The sequence below is a fragment of the Cetorhinus maximus genome, chromosome 15 (genome assembly GCF_964194155.1).
Source record: "Cetorhinus maximus chromosome 15, sCetMax3.hap1.1, whole genome shotgun sequence".
NCBI classification, from domain to species: Eukaryota; Metazoa; Chordata; class Chondrichthyes; order Lamniformes; family Cetorhinidae; genus Cetorhinus; species Cetorhinus maximus.
In genome coordinates, this window is record NC_135893.1 from 19,139,121 (window position 1) to 19,159,392 (window position 20,272).

General features: G+C 44.1%; 1 protein-coding gene across 3 annotated transcripts in view; it reads right to left on the reverse strand.

Moving 5' to 3' along the window:
• The window catches only part of LOC144690450 (segment polarity protein dishevelled homolog DVL-1-like), a 119,100-nt gene extending 99,210 nt beyond the window's left edge, over positions 1 to 19,890 (reverse strand). For all 3 annotated transcript variants that reach the window (XM_078557966.1, XM_078557965.1, XM_078557964.1), the window contains exon 1: positions 19,586 to 19,890. In XM_078557966.1, the coding sequence (XP_078414092.1) occupies positions 19,586 to 19,755 (170 nt within the window). In that variant the 5' untranslated portion in view covers positions 19,756 to 19,890. The remainder of the gene's footprint in view (positions 1 to 19,585) is intronic.
• Positions 19,891 to 20,272: the final 382 nt, after the last annotated feature.

The following is a 20,272-nucleotide window of genomic DNA, read 5'->3' on the forward strand; positions in this document are numbered from 1 at the left end:
CGGCGATCTGGAGGCCTCATACCCTTCCATTACTATCAGAGGAGTGGCAGGTAAACTCTATTAATTTGGAGGTTGTTCTGACGTCTGGGTATCTTTTTATCCTCTTTCTTGCATTCCTTGGAATTGAGCCGATGTGTGTCAATTCAACAGTTGTGGTGATAGGTGGTTGTTGTTCCATCCCACTTCTTGTGGGGTGGGTGAACGTGGTGCTCGTCTCCATGTCGTTTTTTTCCTCTTCTTCCTTCATTGTATGGGTCGTTGTGATGTCCTCTGTGACAGTAGATGATCTTTCCTGTAATGAGGATGTGGTTTTTTAGTAAGCTCACCTTTGCATTTGGCTCGTATGCCGTGCTGTCTGCAATGGACGGCTGCTACTTGGGTCCAGCATCATCTGTGGCACTGTCATGCTGGCTGCGAGATGCAGCATTTGCTCTGTGTCATAGTGTTGACTTCATCAACAGTCTTCAGAGCCGAAGGCTGAAGCTCTTCTGGTTGCTCTCTTGTACATCTTCCATTGAGAGGCATCATGGTAATCATCTGAGTGGTCGCCTAGCACTTGTAGTGAAAATGGACAAACCTGCTCTGCTGAAGTACCAGTCAGGTTACTCTTTCTTGTTTGAGCTCTCGGGAACTTGCAGTTCTGTATAGTTTACGACAGTGCTTGTCTTGACATCTTCAGAGTTTTGAGAAGATTCAGGGCTAGGCAGGCATCTCTCTGCTCAAAAGAGAAAATGGCTGGCTATTGGTGGTATACATCAGTCTGAGGATTTATTTGCTACCATACCTTCGTGGTTCCAGAATCAAGGCTTGTGACTGGAAGTCGGATTCCCCCAGGCCCAAACGGTGGTGTGCCTGTTGTTCGAAGCCAGCATGGTCTCAGCTACAATTCTTTGTCCGATAGGACTATAACACTGGCTCCCGTATCCAATTTAAACTTTGTGAGATAGCTGTCAACCGAAATGTCTGCATTCCAATACAAAAATCCTGCATCTTTCACCTCACCCAAGGAGCATGGCAGTGTATCCTCTTGGTGTGTAGTCTCGACCTCATGAATCATCTTTGGTTCTTCTGTGCGTTTAGACGTTTTGGCCTTGCACAGTTTACTAAAATGTCCAATTCTGTTACACTGAAAGCATTGGGCCAAAATTGCAAGACTTGATTTAGTCTGTGAGGGTGCTTTGCTCCACGGCGCTGGCATGATTGCTCTACTGATCAGTTAGGGTATTGCTTCTCTTGGCCTGGAGTGTTCCTGTTTCTTCAACTAACTGGGCTGTGGGGTTTACTTTCCCCTCTTAAAATGGACCTGTGCTGCACACTGAGATCAGGCTGCCTAATAATCTGGATAGATTTCTCCAGGGTTAGATCTTCTTTCGTTTGTAGCATGTCTGAGTGTGCGTCATCTGCTACTCCTACAGCTATTCTATCCCTGATATGTTCAGATTTTAGATCTCTGTATTCGCAGCCTTCAGCCATTCTCTACAGATCATTCTTCAATGAGTAGACAGGTTCTCCTGGCTACTGGACATACTTATTAAATTTAGCCCTTTCAAGGATTTTGTTACTTCTTAGGTTAAAACAAACATCGAATGATTTCAGTACTTTGTCAAATTTAGCAGATTATTCATTGATTCCTTGTCCAGCAATAATGTTGTCCACTAGAGCCTACTGAATAAAGCAGTGTGTTAACTTGTTCAGCTTCTGTATTTTTATTCAGACCTGAAGCAATCATGTATCTAAGGAATCTTTTTCTCCAATGTCCCCAATTGTGAGATTTATCTGGGCCTTGGATAAGGCCAAATTGATCTGGAAGAGTGGGTTTCTGATCCATACTTAAGAAAATTTTATGAAGTATAGGATCAGCTTTAAGAAGTTGCCGAAATTCAATACCATTCGTTTGGAGACAAAGGCTTTACTGCGCTTGCCGGTTTGGAAAGCTACCACTGCAATGGCGTTTGCACTCAGCTTGAAAAAAATTTCAACAATGGCTGCATGGATCGACTGGCTGTGACGTCTCCATTTCAATGCTATGCTTTAGGGTCGCAAAAGTGTCAAATCCTGGCCTTTGCTGGTCTTTAAAGCCAATTCTTTAGTCGCAATTCTTCTGAATTAACTCATTATAATTTCCCCCATTCTCAGAGTGAACTCGGACGCCACGCATTCAGGCGTCAATTTGAGAATCTGGTTTCTCCAACAGATTTTTAAACGGCAATTTCTCAGCACTGAACTATTTAGAAGTTTCTCAGGACATGCTTTATCCTGTAATTTAAAAGTTTTAGCTCATCCCTGCTAGGTTTGCTGATTCTGCACTCTGGGAACTGAAGTTGGACTTCCAAGAGATTCTACGAAGTCTTCTGCTGCAGTGAGGCATTTTAATTTTCTGTCTTCAGCTTCCAAACCTTTCGTTGGAGCTTTTCCCTGGCAAATTTCCTCGAGCTTTTCTGCAGGACAGAATGTTTCTTTGAATGTTTCTTTAGTCCTACAGAATTTTAGCGTTCCTCAGCAGTTTTTGCAAGGTTTTGGGTTTTTCCATTCACTGTCACCATTTTGTAGGGTGTCAGATATCTTTCGGTAGTCTAATAAAGTCTTCGTAGTCTTCCGTAGGTTAACTGTATGTATTTATTAACTATAAGAACTATGTACATATAAATAGCAAAGGGTTCAAGCTGGGAGCTGTCTCCATGCTTGCTTGTGCACACATCCCATGAAAGAATAAAAAATGTAGACTGACCCCTAGGTGCAAGCCATGTGTTTTCTTACTGTGTGGTGTACTGTACTCCATCACACTTCAACCCTATATGTGCTAGACCCTTATACTACAACGCTGTTCTCACCACCCTTGAGCTGGGCTACATTAGAAGGCTTCTAAAAGCCACCCACCCGTGAAAATTTGTAACAATTGAAGTCAAGTTCCTTAGGTGTCTTAAATGGCCTGATCAGTGCTGCAGCAAGTTCACTAGCCCACCCTCCTTCTGCCCTAATGAAAGTTGCCTGGGCCAGGAAGAGGCGATAGACCAGCACTCAGGCCATCAACACCATTTTTCTGTCACCCACTTCTGACCAATTTGGCCCATGAGATTTCTGCACTGAGTGTTAAAGTGGAGCACTGATCGGGCAGTGTGCTAGAATACTGTGACAGCATAGGAGCTCAGGAGCTGGAGAGCTTGCATTCTAAACACTGCTAACTGAGCAGTTCTGTGGATATAAGAAGCCACCATTTACTTCAATTGCACTTATGGATGTTAAAGACCGAGAAATTTAGGTTAACATGGGGTGTTAGGAATGAGGTTTGTGATCAGATAGTGAGAGATAAGATACATAAATCCATTTAAACTCATTGACATATATTTATAGAGTAAGACTGGATGGGCCTCCAAATGGAATTGGAGGCAGAGAGAAGGTTGTACACTACTAAATCCACTCTGATCATTAGTTCACCGTAAGAAAGGCTTGTATTTGCATGGAATGTTTGCTCAGGCACTGACTTACTCACTAACCACATGGTCCATAGCCATGGTTAGCTGGAAGTTGTTTAACAGGAATGACTGTGTAAAGGGAATATTGCGATCATGCTTGAGCATCCCAGGGCAGCACCATCAGAAAAGAACACACTCTTATTTCCTTGCCTCCCCTCCTAAGCATGCTGATTCTCACTGGGTTTTAGGCCCTCCTCTCTTGAAGGTATTAACGTTCACTGGGGTTCAAGGTCACCATTCCAACTAAGCTGCACATATGCTTGACCTTGCAGCAGCCTGGGAGGTACTGTACAGGCCTTGCTCCATGATAAATACAACATGGCTGTGCAAAAAATATTTGAAGATACCACTTGATGAGCTGAATGACCTCTCTGTGTGCCGTAAATTACTCTATGACCAAATACTGAAAAAACTGGCTGCACACAACAATGAAATTTTGAAGGGAACATTGGGTCAGGTCTCCTCCTACCTTGAAGGTTCTGATTCTCAATGTGTTTCAGGTCCCCTCCTCTCCTGAAGGTATCGACACTTGATGGAATACAGCTGCTCTCCATTGCTCGCCAACATGGTCATTCTTGCGAGACTGGACAATAAAGGTTTGTGGTACCCGTGGGGGCATTGCTGCCTGCAAGCACTTGACAATCACATACATACACTTTCCAGCAAGGGTCATTGATCAAGAGCTGTTAAGTGATTTATTCCCCTCCCTGAGGTCAATTGTAACCTTTATTAGGATCCCAGCCAAGATCAGCAGAGATGAGGGCTCCATTGCGAGTGAATCTGAAACCAGCTAGTGAACACACGCTCGGAGAGCGAGGTCTCTTTTCACCCTTATCTGTAATGAGTGCAGAGTTCAGCAGGGATTCTCACCTCAGCTACTGGGTAACAGGGTGCAGATAAGTCACATCATTCATATCCTTTAAAGTAGGGCTTGAGTTGAGCTGAGGGTCCTTGTGTTTCAGACAATAGCATAGTGTTTGCAGATGCATGGAATGTTTGAAGCACTGCTGGGATCAAACTGTCCACTCCACTGCCATTCCCCATCTCCTTCCTGCTCCATGAACTCATCTCCAAGCGACTCCACCCTCACTCGCTACATTCATCAATACAGCACATAAATTGAGCTGTTTATGAGCTCATGAGCTACTGGCAGGATTCATAGATTGGCTAAATTTACTGTCGCATTTTGTAGGTGCTTGGTCTCAACATTCTACCTTCCTCATGTTTGGCTTCTGGTGATACACAGGCTCAATTGCTGAGATTATACATACAGAACATTTAAAGGATAAATCAATGTGAGCACATATGGCCACAATCATTCATTCTCTGTAATGGGTTTTAAGAGATTGTGTTATGGAGTATCTGCAGTGACTCCCTTTATAGCTTTGATAAATCACCATCAACAGCTCTCTGCAAAGGGCCAACACGCTCAAGAGACACACAACCTACTTCCACCACACACCACTATTTTCACCCGATCCATTCAGTTCAGTCTCTCCAAAGCTTCTGGACATTTCTAGCTTGCAAATCTCCCACTACATATAATACAACACAAAACAATAGCATATACAAGAGCAAAGTATTGTGGATGCTGAAAACTGAAATAAAAACAGAAAATGCTGAAAATACTCGGCAGATCTGTAGAGAGAGAAAGAGTTAATGTTTCAGGTTGGTGACCCTTTATCAGAACTGACAATATATGGAGTCTTAATGCAGCACAGTGTGGAGGGCACACTGTACAAACAAGCAGCAGTTAGAGGAGGCACAGATCAGACTGTGTATGTAGGGGTAGCTGGAGCCAAGTTACTGAACTCTGTCAGACCTCATTGCTCACCACAGTACCACATGGCAGAAGTGTCCTCATCATCACATGAATGCAAGAGCTAATTTCTAAAAAGAAAGCAGTGACAGTAGCTGCCTTTGAGATCAGGGTGGTGTTTGACAGTGTACGGCACCATGGAACCCTAGGAAAAGTGAAGAAAACAGACGGAAAGGAAACCCTCCAGTGGCTGGAGCTATAGCTCATGGAAAGAAGCTAAACTCTCAACACCATAGCTTCGAGAACAGGACAGAGACTTTACTCTGCAGCAAATTGCTGATCTCCTGACTCCTTAAAACCTGTTTGCACCAAGCAGCTCAAGTCAGCAGTGTGATGGAACACTCACCTGGATGGGCGAGGCCTCAACAACATTGAAGTTTCAGACCATCCAGGACAGAGAAGTTCACTAGATTGGTGGATATTGTGCACCCCTTCCTCCCCCACCAGTACACTGTGAAGCACTGGTGCATGCACTTCAACAACTCTGCAAGGCTACTTTGACAGTACCTCTCAGTCTTGAATGCTCTATCACCGAGAAGGACAAGAGTAGCAAGTAATACAATCACCTCCAAGTCACATGGCTTAGGCACATATCACCTGCCATTCCTCTTCCTTCGCTGGGTCAATCTCTTGGTAATCCTTTGTAACCCCAACACCATTGTACAATAAGAAGTCCCATCAATACCTTCTCAGGGGAACTAGAAATGGGCAATAAGTCTGGTCAGAGTTGAGAACATTTAGAAACAATATTTACTGGTCACTTATCACATTGTTTGTGGTATGTTGCTGTTTCCAAAACGATAACCACATTTACCTTCATACCAGTGACTGCATATCAGACTAATTCATCACATGCAAGATGTTTTGGGAGGTGATCAGACACCCCTTGGTGTTCTGAACTAAAGACCTGAACCCTTCACCTTAACTTCCAAATCCAAAAGAACCCCACAATCAGTGAGCAAACTGGTTATTTCCCAACTTGCTGAACGGACCTCAATAATACAGCCAGCCATTTGTTACTGTGCAAGCAAACTGGGGGTCAAAGGACACATTTCAAAGCTCACAGATTATAAACTGCTCCTGGCTAATCTTTTTTGACTGTGGTATTCTAACCAATAGAACTCATGCAAACGTAATTTGTTTTTCTAGTTAGAGCACAATTACTTAATGTACTACGTAGAAGGAAATGGAAATTGTACAGGGAGCAATTTTAAATTCAGCGCAGACAGCTGCTGCACACAGCAGGGAGTATCCTCTCTAAATGAGGCTGTACATTTCCAACATTGTTTCAGCACAGCAAAAACTGCACCACTGCTCCACTAATTAGTATTTGCCTGGCAATCTCAGGGAATGGAAAGATCAAGTTAGTGCTGTGTAGGATGTTTTCCCAACACTGGGCATAACATGCTGAGCATCTGGTCTATACCATACCAGGAACGAATGATGCCATCGCTGGTTGCTAATAGTTATTCCAAAACTAGAGTCTAGGGAGAGAAGGAAGGGTCCTTATTAAATCAAAATCTTTTTTTTAAACTCCCCATGCCAGGCATCATTTGCTCATTTAGAAGGTAAGTGAGCAGTTTTGAGAACTGTCATTTACACTTAGCCTGGTCTTGAAAATGTGCAAAATGCAGAAGCTAGGCACTAATGCAGCGTGCAGAAGAGACTACCTCTGCTGAAATGCTGTGGATGAATTTAACTTCCACTGGCAAAAATAGAGCAAGGCACTTATCAACTTTTTTCCCTTCGTGATCTGTCAGACTGCAAATTTAAATTGCAGGCAGGAAGGACACCTGCCTCCAACTCGACAGGGTTCTCTTTAAATTTGCAGATCCAGCTCAGCTGACATCATCTGGGTTGTTTTGCTGTTTTTCCTCAATTCCTGCTGTCTCCATATTTTAAATCTTCCACATGAGGATCACCAAGTTTATGTTTTTCCAAAGCTCTATTGTTAAAAAGACAGTCTGAGGCTCGCTCAAATTCATTTCTGAGCTGAATTTTAAAAACTTATTTATATGGGTGCCACTGACAAGGCAGCATTTATTGTTAATCTCTAGTTGCTCCACAGCGTGTTGTGGGGGCATTCGGATATTCCGATGAACGGACCCACAACCAAAACATTAACTGCCTTTTCTCTTTCAACATGCTGCTGAGCTGCCTTATTTCTCGGATATTTTTATTTCGGGTTTTATGTATCTTTACGTGTACTCTGTCCTGCTGTTTGAGAATGTGGGTTCAATCCCTGCTTTGAAGGATTCCTAATCTGTTGTGCAAGGTGGGCTAGTGGCAGCCACATCAAAGGGGGGTGGGGTAATTCTGTATCAGATGTAGGTTATCCCCACACCTCACTTATGCTCTCTCAGGTGAATATTTTTAAATAGGGCTGGCAGAACCGTAGTCTTACGCTCGTTGACCTATGTTGTCTCCAAATAATGCAATGCAGCAAATGTTAAATTCACATCACTATCTAATTTCTCAGCGACTTCACCCCTCCCTACCTCTGTCACCTCCAGCCCTACAACCCTCCGAGATCTTGCCGCTCCTCCAATTCAGCTTCTTCCATCTCCCCAATTTTCATCATTCCACCATCTCAGCCCCAAATTCTAGACCTTCGTAAACCTCTCTTCCTCTTCCTTCAAGATGCTCCTTAAAACCTATATATTATTACTGGACTGGCGATCCAAAGGCCAGGGGCAGTGACCTGGAGACATGAGTTCAAAATCCACCACGGTAAGTGGGGAAATTAAATTTAATTAGTTAAATAAACCTTAAATAAAAAGCTAGCATCAGTAATGGTGACCATGAAATTACAGGACTGTCCCAAAAATGCATCTGGTCCTTTAAAGAAGGAAATCTGTTGTCTTGAACTAGTCTGGCCTACATGTGGTTCCAAACACACAGCAACACGGTTAACTCTTAACTGCCCTCTGAAGTGGCTTAGGATACCACAATGTCATATTCAAGGGAATTAGAGATGGACAATAAGCATTTATTGCCCCTTTCAGCAATGTTCACATCCAGTGAACAAATTTAAAAACGCTTCTGGTCACCTGTTCTAATATCTCTAAGCGGCATGCTGTCAAATTTTGTTTGATAATCACTCTTGTGAAGCACTTTGGAACATTAAATTCCATAAAAAGGTATCAAATAAATGCAAGTTGTTGTTAATTTCCCTCTCAGTTACAAGTCTCAAGGGATTGAAGGAGAAAGTGAAGGAATTGGCTCTGAATTTTTTTTTAAAAAGTAGAATAAAGTTTCAGCCATCTGGACTGTGGTTGTGACTCCTTTCACTGCAAACTTTACGAGCTGTTTTTGGGCACCAGTGTAGGTTTGGGTAAGTGGTCACGGAAACTGTGGTTTGCATCTTGAAAGACATTGGGAGAATTTTTATAATCCGAGCTTGCACAGTATATGTAAGAATATTAGTGACAGACAGCTGCAAGTTGGAGAACAGAAGGCAATAATGGAGTCCTTAGATTGATGAAAAGGTATGCAGAAGTTCATGGCAAACAGGCTATCATCTGATGCGAAAATATACGGCTGGAGTCTAGTAAAGACTCTGCATGAACTAAAAAGGATATTTAGAAAGCCAGATCCAGACAAGGTAGGAAGCCCCATGCAGTTGAATAGCCTGATGCTGCATGATCTAGACTCACACATAAAGAATTGTCACTTGGGCAAAGTGCCAGGAGAGATAAAATGCATCCACTCAATCGCAGCCACAACACGACATTCTGTGTCCCCAAATCTAAACCATAAACATTCAGGTCAAGATCAGGAAGAGGCAGCAGACCAATTTGAAATAGCAAACCAAAGGTGAAGAGCTGTCTCCCCAACCTCCAGTCAGAGCAGCTGCTGCCAGCACTCTATTTTTACATTAAATATCATCTATAATTGATACTGTGGCCACAGTATTCCGATCCCTGCTTACAATCTTTCTTCAGAAGGCTTTCCTCCATCGTTATGGTTACAAAGGATGCTTTTCTCGTGCACTTACATCAATTTCACTGCATACATTCATTTAAAGTAGAATCCAGTGCTCTTACTCTCTCTGAAACACCACATATCCACCACCACCCCCAGCAGCTGCTGTAACTGCTCCACTTGCAGATATATTTGATCTGAATGTGTTTGTGTACTGATATAATGGCTCCCTGGCCACTCCACCTCCCCTGCACCCACGCCCAGCCCTTCCCAGTGTGATCCATCAATTAGATTTTCATTCACAGGAAGCTAGTTCTTGAATTTTAACTGGAGGAAATGAATCTGAAACAATTAGAACACAGCTTCATTGTTAAACTATTCATGCCCTCTTCACCTCCACTTAATGCTCTCTCTCTCCGCCAGTTTTAAACAACATGAAAACAAGTGGCAACTGACCCTGGATTGAATGACAGTTAGATGCTGCCTTCACCAACAGATTTTCTCAAATGCTGTCCTCACTGGCCTGTCCTCCCCACTCAACACATTTCAGTTACTCAAAACTTCAGAGCTGCGCCCTTTTGGTGCTCCCAAAATCCTCACCCCACTGCCTTGAAGCAGCTCCACTGGTAGTATCTACCACAGCTGATTTCAAATCACATGGCCAATTGGTGCCAACTGTACAAGCTAATCGGACATTCTGTTACTGCTCCTGCCCTCCACCTCCATCAGTGACTAATCCCTGCTCCCTCCTCCACCAGTGACTAATCCCTGCCTGTCAAACTCTTGCATCACATTCTCAAGCCTCTTAAAGAAAACCCCTCTATGATTGGGTGCTCAGTACCCTACCACCCTATTCACCTCTGCTTGCCGTTGTCCTTCTCTTCATTAAGCACTAAGGAGTGCAAAAAAATAGTAGACCATATGGTCCATTGAGACTAGTGCACCATTCAATACGATCATGGCTGATCCTGGGTTTCAACTTCATTTTCCCACCCGCTCCCCATATCTCGTAATTCCTTGAGACCCAAACATTTGTCTATCCCAACCTTAAATGTATTCAACAATGGAGCAACCCTCTACCCTCTGGGGTAGAGAATTCCAAAAATTCACAACCCTTTGAGTGAAGCAATTTCTCCTCATCTCAATCCTAAATTATCGACCCCTTACCTTGAGATTGTCCCCTGTGGCAGTTGCCCTACAAGAGGGCAAGTCACTAAGTGCTATTCCCAGCCCAGGTCCTACAGTGCATATTATGGGGGGAATTTTACGGGGTCTGCAAGAGCAATGTCTTTTACACTGCATAGAAGGGAGGACCAGCTGAGCCTGCAAGTTCAACCATGTTTCACAGTGGGGGCGAGTACAAAACTGTACACTAGCATGAACATTCAATAAAGAGTGAACACAAATGCACATCATTTCTTCCACAATAAAGACAACGTCCCTAACTCTCCTGTAACCATCAATGCGTGCCAACCATGAGGCATGCTTGTACAGTTAGCTCTCTAAGCTCAGCCCAACAAAAGGACGATGATGCACAGATGAATAAAGTGAAACCAATGTAATGTTGCAATATTTACAAGTGGCATTTACATTTCAGAAACGCCTGTGCTAACTTTGTGCTCTCAATATGTCTTGTTAATGTCAATAGAGTTGGCAGTAATGTTGTAGCCATGATGCAGAGCCACCCTGATTGACCAGGAGGCTCTTTTATAGCCCGCCCATACTTGCTGCATGGTCAGCTGACTGGTTTCACCAATGAGAAGCTTCCCCCACTGTGTGATCGCATGTGTCTTCTGTGCCTGCTGCCAGCACTTTAAATTTTAATTAGAATCACATAGGAACAAGTAAAAAGGAAGAAAGTGGACATTCTGCCCACTTCCAGTTCCACCATTGGGAATGGCACGTCATGGATAAAATATTGCCCTGTAAACTTCTTTTGAAAACCTTTGTCTGCACAAATTTCCATTTAAGGTGGTACCACACAGGCCAAATACAAAGCGCACTTTTCTTGTTGGTTCTTCGAGGCAAAAATGACCACGTTCATTATTTGCGCTATTTAGTAGGGTTCCAGTAGGTATGCAGGTGAATGCCAAGGCTGATCTGCACACAAGGTTCTGCTGTAAATAGGACAGGATACCACAGATGTTTTAGAGTTTTGCATGAGTTGCTGGCTTGAGATTTCCTCTGGTTGTATTTTCTTGCTGTTTCTGATAAGCACTTGCTTTCAAAAGAGGCCGCACCATTTTTCATTTGGTTGTGCCAGGTGCAGCAACCCTGGGTGAGCTTCTCCCAGGATTCAAAGTCAAAATCAAAACTCCTAAGTGAAGCTTCAGTGTGTCCTTGTAGTGCTTCTTTTGACTAGCATGAGAGTGCACCCCAGACTCAAACTCTCCATAGAAGATGCACTTTGGTAAGAGTGTGTCAGACATACTGGCTAAGTAACCAACCCAACTCAGTTGTGACTGTCTCCGAATGGTGTGGACACTTGGCATGCCAGCTCAGGTGAGCACCTCAGTATCTGGTATTTTGTTCTGCTATCTGTTCTTCAAAAGATTCCAAAGATACCTCAGTGAAAGTGGTTCAGCCGCTTGGCATGACACTGATACACAGTCCAAGTCTCTCATATATAGAGCAGATTGGGCAGGACAATTGCTCTTATAGACATTCAGTTGGTAGGCAGACTTCTCTTGGTTCCCAGACTGATGTTCGAAGTCTGCCAAAGGCTACACTTGCTTTGGCAATTCTTGCACGTGTCTCAGCACCAACATAGACAGCTCGAGTGTGCTGCCAAGATAAGTCGATTTATCCACTGCTGACAGGTTCTGGTCATAAACATAAACTTTGGGCTCGAGTTAGGGCTTTTCTGGAGCAGCTGGAACATTATCTTTCGTTGTGATGATCGTAAGACCCAAGTTATCACATGCATTGCAGAACAAATCCATGCTATATTGCACGACCAAGTTCAGACCCAGCAGCTAGTGCACAGTCATCGGCAAACAGGAAATCGCCAAGTGTGTCCTTGGAGACCTTGGTCTTTGCCTTGAGTCATCTCAGATTGAACACCTTTCCATCCTTGCACTGATTTTGAAGCCAGCATCATCATCATGGAAGACATCGGGTAGCATGGCAGAGAAAAACATGAAGAGGGCTGGTGCTATCATGCAGTACTGTTCAACTCCATTAGTGACTGGGAATGGGCCAAAAGACTCACCATTATCCAGGGCACCTATGTCTTCATGAAACTGTTGAATCATTGCAATAAATTTCTCAGGGCAGCCGAATTTCTCACTACCTTTAAAAGGCCCTCGCGGTTGACAGCCTTGGTCAGGTCAATTAACGTGTTGCAGAGGTCCACATTCTTGGCACTTCCCCTGGGCCGGTCTAACTTGGTTCATCAATGGTTCCTCAATCTTTTCTGAAACCACACTGACTCTCTGGCATCAGATCCTGGTCAAGATGTTGCACTAAGCAGTTCAGAAGGATTCTGGCAAAGATTTTGCTGACATCGGAGAGGAGTGAGATTCCTCTATGGTTGGTGTTACATCACAGGCCAAACACACAGTGTTACCAGCTGTATAACAATGCCAGAGTTTCATTTACAAGGTATGCAGAGGCAACGGTTTCATAGAGGATAACACATATCTCCACAAAGGGTATGGTTACCAACAGAGTAACAACACATAGGCCAGAGTGTTATTCACAAGATGACATATAGGAAGGTCTCACGCAGGGTGGTACCTACTGGATAACAACGTACAGAGCACAGCATTACTCAAGATAATGCACAGACAACAGGAGAACACATGGAGCGTTAGCCACGGGCATGATCCCTCCAGTAACCAGTCTGCTGAAACTCACCGCCAAGGCGCACATACAAAGAATGGCAACTTAAGCAACCAATGAGCATTGCAAGGAATGTTGGCGTGACACTGCCGATTGGAGACAAAGGCAATTGATAGTAGACACCAAATCAAAGCTCCCCAATGCAGCCAGTGGGCACAGGCACTATTTGTGGCAGCAACTTACTCTCCTTACTTTCAAACTAAGAATGTAATTTTATATTTCTTACAACTTCTGCATCCCTCACTGCCACTGCAAACTCCATTTATAAATTATGAATCACAAGCACTGGTGCCAGCCCCATACTGTGCAAAGACTGCACAAGTCAGCAACTGTGGGACTGATCTTAATCATGAGGAGGGAGGTAGAAAAGGCAGAACAGTCTCATTTGTATCAGGGGATTATGCCACTTTTAAAATAATTGCTGTAGGTTTGTGGTAAAGGTTTGACTGAATATAATTTGAACCAAGTCCTATTTGCCCATCACCTCTGTGCTGGCTAACCTACAATGGCTTGGTCCAGCAACACCTCGAATTTTAAATGCTCAACCTGTGCTCAATTCCCTCCATGGCCTTGCCCCTATCTTTGTAGCCTTGTCCAGCTCTACAATCCACCAATATCCCTGTGTTCTTCCAATTCTGACCTCTCGCACATCCCTGATCTTAATCATTCCGCCACTGCAGCCGTCCCTTCAACTGCCAAGGTTCTCCCCAAAATGCTACATCTTTTGTTCTCTCCTTTAAACCAAAGATTTCCAAATTCAGAAGCAATCTTCAAATGGATCAACTAAGGCATTATTAATAAATGGTATAAATATTAAAAATCAATGAGGAAATTGGGCAAAACAGATACCTTTGAGAAATGATTGAAAATTAACTCATGCGGCGAGCTGTGTAAAGGTTAGGTGGACTTTGTTTGCACGTCTTAAAAATTGTCATGTCATGTTGCTGACCTTTGCCCCCAATTCTCACTGACACCCAAGGACATGCGTGAGTTTCTTCAACACCTACTGGGTGCCTTGTCCACCAATGTATCAGTGACCATGACTTAGGTACAGAAAGATTTAAGACCCAGGAAAGAGTGATGGATGGTGTAAAATGACCCTCGCACAATCTGGCTCTATTCCCAGCCCTTTTGCAAGTGTGCTCCTTTCATTAACAGCACTGAATCTGGTTTTGCCCCAGGGCTCAGGGGGATAAAAATAGAATGTAACTCAGCTCTACAGATGAGAAAATCCCAAATTTATTGTCAGTCTGGGCTCAGCAATCCCACCCCCACCACTCAAATCAAACCAACAGCAAACATCAGCATTCCTGATCCGCTAAAGATGCAGATTAGGACATCAACTGGGATTGGATTCAACTGAGGTGCCTGTCCCTCTACTGTGTAAGAAACAAATACTTCATTCTTATAGCACCTTTCAAATCAGATAAACTGTTTCAGTGACATTGGTCAAGAGATAAAAATTGGCCCAGAACGCCAGGTATAATGCCCCTGTTCCTAATCAGAATAGTGTTATGGGAGGCTATAAGTCCCCTTGGCAGGGCAGATGGGGATTTGGTTTAACATCTCATCTGAAATATGGTCACCCCAACAGTACAGTGCTCCCTAAGTACTGTACTATGCGCTCAAGTGTCTGAAGGAGGACTTGAATCCTCAGCCTCTGACTCTGGGGTGAGAGTACTACCATGATTGACACGACATAAGGAATAAATATGGTAGAAGGGCAAATCTAAAAAAAAAAAGAGTACGGCAAGATAAACTGTCAGTAGGAAAGGAGTGAGATTAAGAGAAAGAATAATCAAAAAGGAAAATGGCCATCAGTATAAGGAAAAGTATGAGAAGTATGAGTATATTAGGGTTGCAGCATTGGTGAACAGAGGCACTAATTAAAATGAAGGGTCATGATGTGACAGCCTTGGAAGAAAACTTGACTTCAGCCAAGGCAAGATTGGCAATGAAATATTCCTGGCTATAATGTCTCTAAGAGAAATGCAGAAGGAAAACCAGAAAAGAGTTCTGCCATACCAACTAATTACAGCTGTAGAAAGGTTTGTTGATGGTGGTATGCACAGAGAGTCTGTCTGGCTGGTTCAGTTATTGTATTGAGAGAACATTGTAGACCAGCCAACAATAGAAAAGAGATTGAGGACGTAACTGGTAGGCAGGAGTGTAATAAGATGAGGAGTTAACAATTCTGAGGTAGATTGGGATATGGCAACATTTGCGGCCATAATGCAGTCTCTGGGTAATGAAGCAGGACCAGTAAGTGACCTACATGTTTGGGAAATAGTGATCAAAACACAACCAGGTTCACAATGAAAACAGCTAGAAGAGAGAAGTCTCAACTAAAGGTATTGGACCGAAAATCAACTAATCCAATGAGGCCTAGTCCAGATCAATAAAATGAAATAAAATGGTTGATCACACAGCAGAGTGGCAGCATAAGCTATTTAAATGAGATTAATAACATGCAGGTTAAATACCTCTGCTAGGTGTAAACAGAATGACAAAGGGCAGGGTGCCAAGTGGCTGTTACAGAAGATCTGTGAACATCATTTAAGAGGGAATTGCATAAGTATTTGAAAAAAGAATCGAAAAAAGTTATGACAAAAAAAGTAGGTAAATACCTGAAGGAGAAAAAAATTACAAGGATGTGGCAAAAGAGCAGGGGAGTGGCTCTTCGAAACAACCAACACAGACTTGATGGGTCGACTGGCCTCCTTATATCATTCCAAGAGATGGGATTAGTGTGGATTGTTGAAGATCAAACATTAGCACAGACATGATGGGCCAAGTGACTTCTACAGGGAGTAAATTATGATTTGCAGTGACATGGTATACTGTTATTTAAACAACCCAATCTCAAATTTGAGTATTTTTACACTGACTGTAGTCGGTACTTTCCTTGTCTATTATTTTGGAGCAGTAAATATATTGCATTTAATTATGACTGGATGAGCATTTTCCATCAATAGCAAATTAGACCCATTGCTCCTTCCCTAAAATGTGTGTCTTCACCTGATCTGATTCCACACTGGGTCCTAAGATCAGCAATAACATTTATAAAGCATTGCTGGATTGGAAAAAGAAGTGAGGTCGGGTGATTTGAGACCCTACTCCCTGACACCCTGGGCAATATTTCATTATTTCTATTTTCTCTGTCAGCTGCTTCTCAGTTGGTAAAACAGACACCAGAAATTCGAATACAGAATTTTGGGAAGTCAGGATGCAGGCATTTTAAATGTGTTTTAAAACTGGAACATAAAGTACAATCAGAAAGAAAAAGTGATACATTTGTACAAAACAATGATTAGGCCCAAGTTCTAGGGCCTTAGGTAGCATCCAAATTAAGTTGTGGCTCAGTGGCTAGCACTCTCACCCCTGAGTGAGAAGGTCATGAGTTCAAGTCCTACTATACAGACTTGAGCCCCATAATCCAGGCTGACACTTCCAATGCAGTACTTAGGGAGTGCTGTACTGTCAGAGATGCCGTCTTTTAGATGAGACATTAAACCAAGGTGCTGTCTACCCTCTGAGGTAGTTGTAAAATATCCTATGGCACTATTTTCAAGAGGAGAAGGGAGTTCTCCCTGGTGTCCATAGAAACTAGAAGCAGGAGTAGGCCATTCGGCCCTCCGAGCCTGCTCCACCATTCATTATGATCATGGCTGATCATCCAACTCAATAGCCTGCTCCCGCTTTCTCCCCATACCCTTTGATCCCTTTCGCCCCAAGAGCTATATCTAACTCCTTCTTGAAAGCATACAATGTTTTCGTCTCAACTACTTTCTGTGGTAACGAATTCCACAGGCTCATCACCCTCTGGGTGAAGAAATTTCTCCTCATCTCAGTCCTAAATGGTCTACCCCATATCCTCAGACAGTGACCCCTGGTTCTGGACTCCCCCACCATCGGGAACATCCTTCCTGCATCTACCCTGTCTAGTCCTGTTTGAATTTTATAGGTTTCTATGAGATCCCCCTCATTCTTCTGAACTCCAGCGAATATAGTCCTAATCGACTCAACCTCTCCTCATATGCCAGTCCCGCCATCCAGGAACCAGTCGGGTAAACCTTCGCTGCACTCCCTCTGTAGCAAGTACATCAGATAAGGAGACTAAAACTGCACACAATACTCCAGGTGTAGCGAGAAACTTGAGTCCCACACAAGTGTTCTGGAGTTAAACAAAGATAGGTATGAGGGCAGATTTGCCCCTAGCGGACTGGGCAGGAAGACTACAGGGTAGGCCCAGTTAATGAACAGTGGCAGATATTTAAGGGGATATTCAATTCCTCCCAAGTGAAATATATTCCAAAGAGGAAGAAAGATGGTAAGAGGGGGGGAAAGCATCCACTGCTAAGCAAGGAAGTTCAAGATAACAAAGGCAAAAATTAAGGCATACCAAATTGCAAAGGTCAGTGGCAGGCTGGAAGATTGGGAAACTTTTAAAGATCAACAAAGGGTTACTAAAAAAATAATAAAAAGAGCAAAGATAAAATATGAAAGAAAACAAGCACAAAATGTAAAAACTAATAGCAAAAGCTTCTACAAGTATATGAAAGGAAAGAGGGTAGCTAAAGTGAATGTTGGTCCCTTGGAGGATGAGGCTGGAGGGTTAATAGTGGGGAACGCAGAAATGGCAGAGACACTTAATCAATATTTTGCCTCAGTTTTCACAGTGGAGGACGCTAGTACCACCCCAATAGTAACAGGTAGTGCAGGGGGTATAGAGAAGGAGGAACTTAGAACAATCACCATCACTAGAGGAAAAGTACTGAGCAAACTATTGGGATTAAAGGGTGACAAGTCCACAGGACCTGATGGCCTACATCCCATGTTCTTAATGGAAGTGGCAGCAGAGATAGTGAATGCATTGGTTATAATATTCCAAAATTCTCCGGATTGGAAAAATGCTAATATAACACCCTTATTCAAAAAGGAGGGGGGGGGGGGGGGGGGAGGCAGAAAGTAGGAAACTATAGAACAGTTAGTTTAACGTCTGTCATTGGGAAATTGTTGGAATCCATTATTAAAGAAGTAGTAATGGGGCATTTGGAAAGTCAAAACGCAATCCATCAGAGTCAGCATGGTTTTATGAAGAGTAAATCGTGTTTGACTAATTTGCTAGAGTTCTTTGAAGGCGTGACAAGCAAAGTGGATAATGGGGATCCTGTAGATGTAGCATATCTGGACTTCCAGAAGGCCTCTGATAAGGTGCCACAGGTCAATATTTTTCTGTCAACCAACATCAATAAAAACTGATTCAAAAGCAAAATACTGCAGATGCTGGAAATCTGAAATAAAAACAGAAAAGGCTGGAAAGGCTCAGCAGATCTGGCATTTCCTTTGTTTCACTAATACAAATAGTCTGATCATCATCTTACTGCTTTTTGAGAGATCTTGCTTTGTGCAAATAGCTATCACATTTCCTACTTTACAACAGTGACCACACTTCAAAAGTACTTAATTGGCTCTAAAGTTTTTTGGGAGGCCCCAAGGTCATAAAAGGTGTTATATAAATGTAAGTCTTTAAACGGGATGATGCCAGAATTGAGAAACTATGGTTATGAGGAGACACTAGTGATACTAAGACTGTTTGCTTCCACTTGAGTAGAGAAGGCCACGAGGTGGTTTAATCGTGTTTTTAAAATTTCTTAAGGCTTTTGATGTTGTGAATAGGGAAGGTATTCCCTATGGTTGGGGATTCAGTGATGAAGGACCATTAATTTAAAATGATCACGGAGTGAGGAGGCAGGTCAGGGAAAATTCCTTTGCACTGTTAGGAGTGTGAAATGCTTTGCCATAGGGAGTGGTTGAGGGACAGACCATTGCATTAGGGGCAAATCGGATAAATATTGGAATTGGAAGATATAACACTTCTGTCCTCTCTCCACAGCTGTGTAAATTTTGGAACAAAAACAAAAATTGCTGGATAAACTCAGCGGGTCTGACAGCATGTGTGAGGAGGAAGACAGAGTTAACGTTTCGAGTCCGTATGACTCTTCACCAGAACTAAAGAGAAATTTTGGGCAAATTTTGGATTGCGTTGGCTAAAATCAGTACCTGAAGCAACGGGCCAAATGGCCTCCCCTGTGCTGTAAAACCTTCATGGTTCTATGGTCCAAGTGCAATCAATGTTATGTAAACAAATGCAGCCGCCATTTGACTCACAAGATCTCAGACCCAACAATGAATGAATGGGGCTTTAACGTGTTTCTGGTGGTGCTGGTTGAAAGGTGAATGTATGTTGGCCGGGTCACCGGGGAAACAAGCTGCAGTTTACACCCGAAACATGTGCGGGGCAAATATCAAACACCCGGCAGCGGGCACAAGACCTTCCGCATTCACACTGGCTTGGTACAAATCTCCCCCATTTCACCCAATCATCCCTCAGAAGCCCCCCAAGCCCCGGCGCAGGAAAGCGGGGCCCCGCCGAATCCCCCTCCACTAGCGGCCCCGGCCGGACTCCCCGAGAGCAGCGGCCGGAGGTCGACCTTGCCCCGAGGGGGTGGGGGCTCGAACTCACCCGAAGTCAAGGTCCATGGACTTGAAGAAGAATTTGAAGCTGCTGCTCGGCCTGTTGTTAAGAACCTGCTTGAAGTGACCGAGAGTGACCCGGTCCGGCGGCACCGCCACTTTCACCAAGTACGGCGTCTCCTCCTCATCCATGTGGTAAATTATCTTCGTCTCCGCCATCGAGGGGTCAGAAACCCAGCGGCAAACCCGCTGCCGCCCGCCTTCCGTCTCCGTCTCACCGGCTCATGGATGTGGGAAAACCGGGAAATGTCAAACTCGACAGCGCGGCCTAGCGGACAGGCCCTGCTCTCCGCGGCCCCCCCCACCGAGCGCCACGCCCACTGTCCGCACCGCACCGCGCGGTCCGCCCACTGTCCTCAACGCGCGCCCCGCCCACTGTCCTCACCGCGCGCCCCGCCCACTGTCCTCACCGAGCGCCCCGCCCACTGTCCGCGCCGCATCCCCCCAGACCGCCCCGCCCACTGCCCAGCCCGCCCACTACCCGCACCACACCGACATCTCCGCACTTCTCCTGACCGCCCTGCCCACTGTTGGCACCACATTCCCCCCGACCGCCCCGTCCAGTACCCACACCGCCCTCTCTCCGCACCACCCCGCACATCCCTACCACCTGTCCCCCTCCTCTCCGCACTGCCATCCCTTCCATACACCCCACCCCATCTGAACCACCCAATGT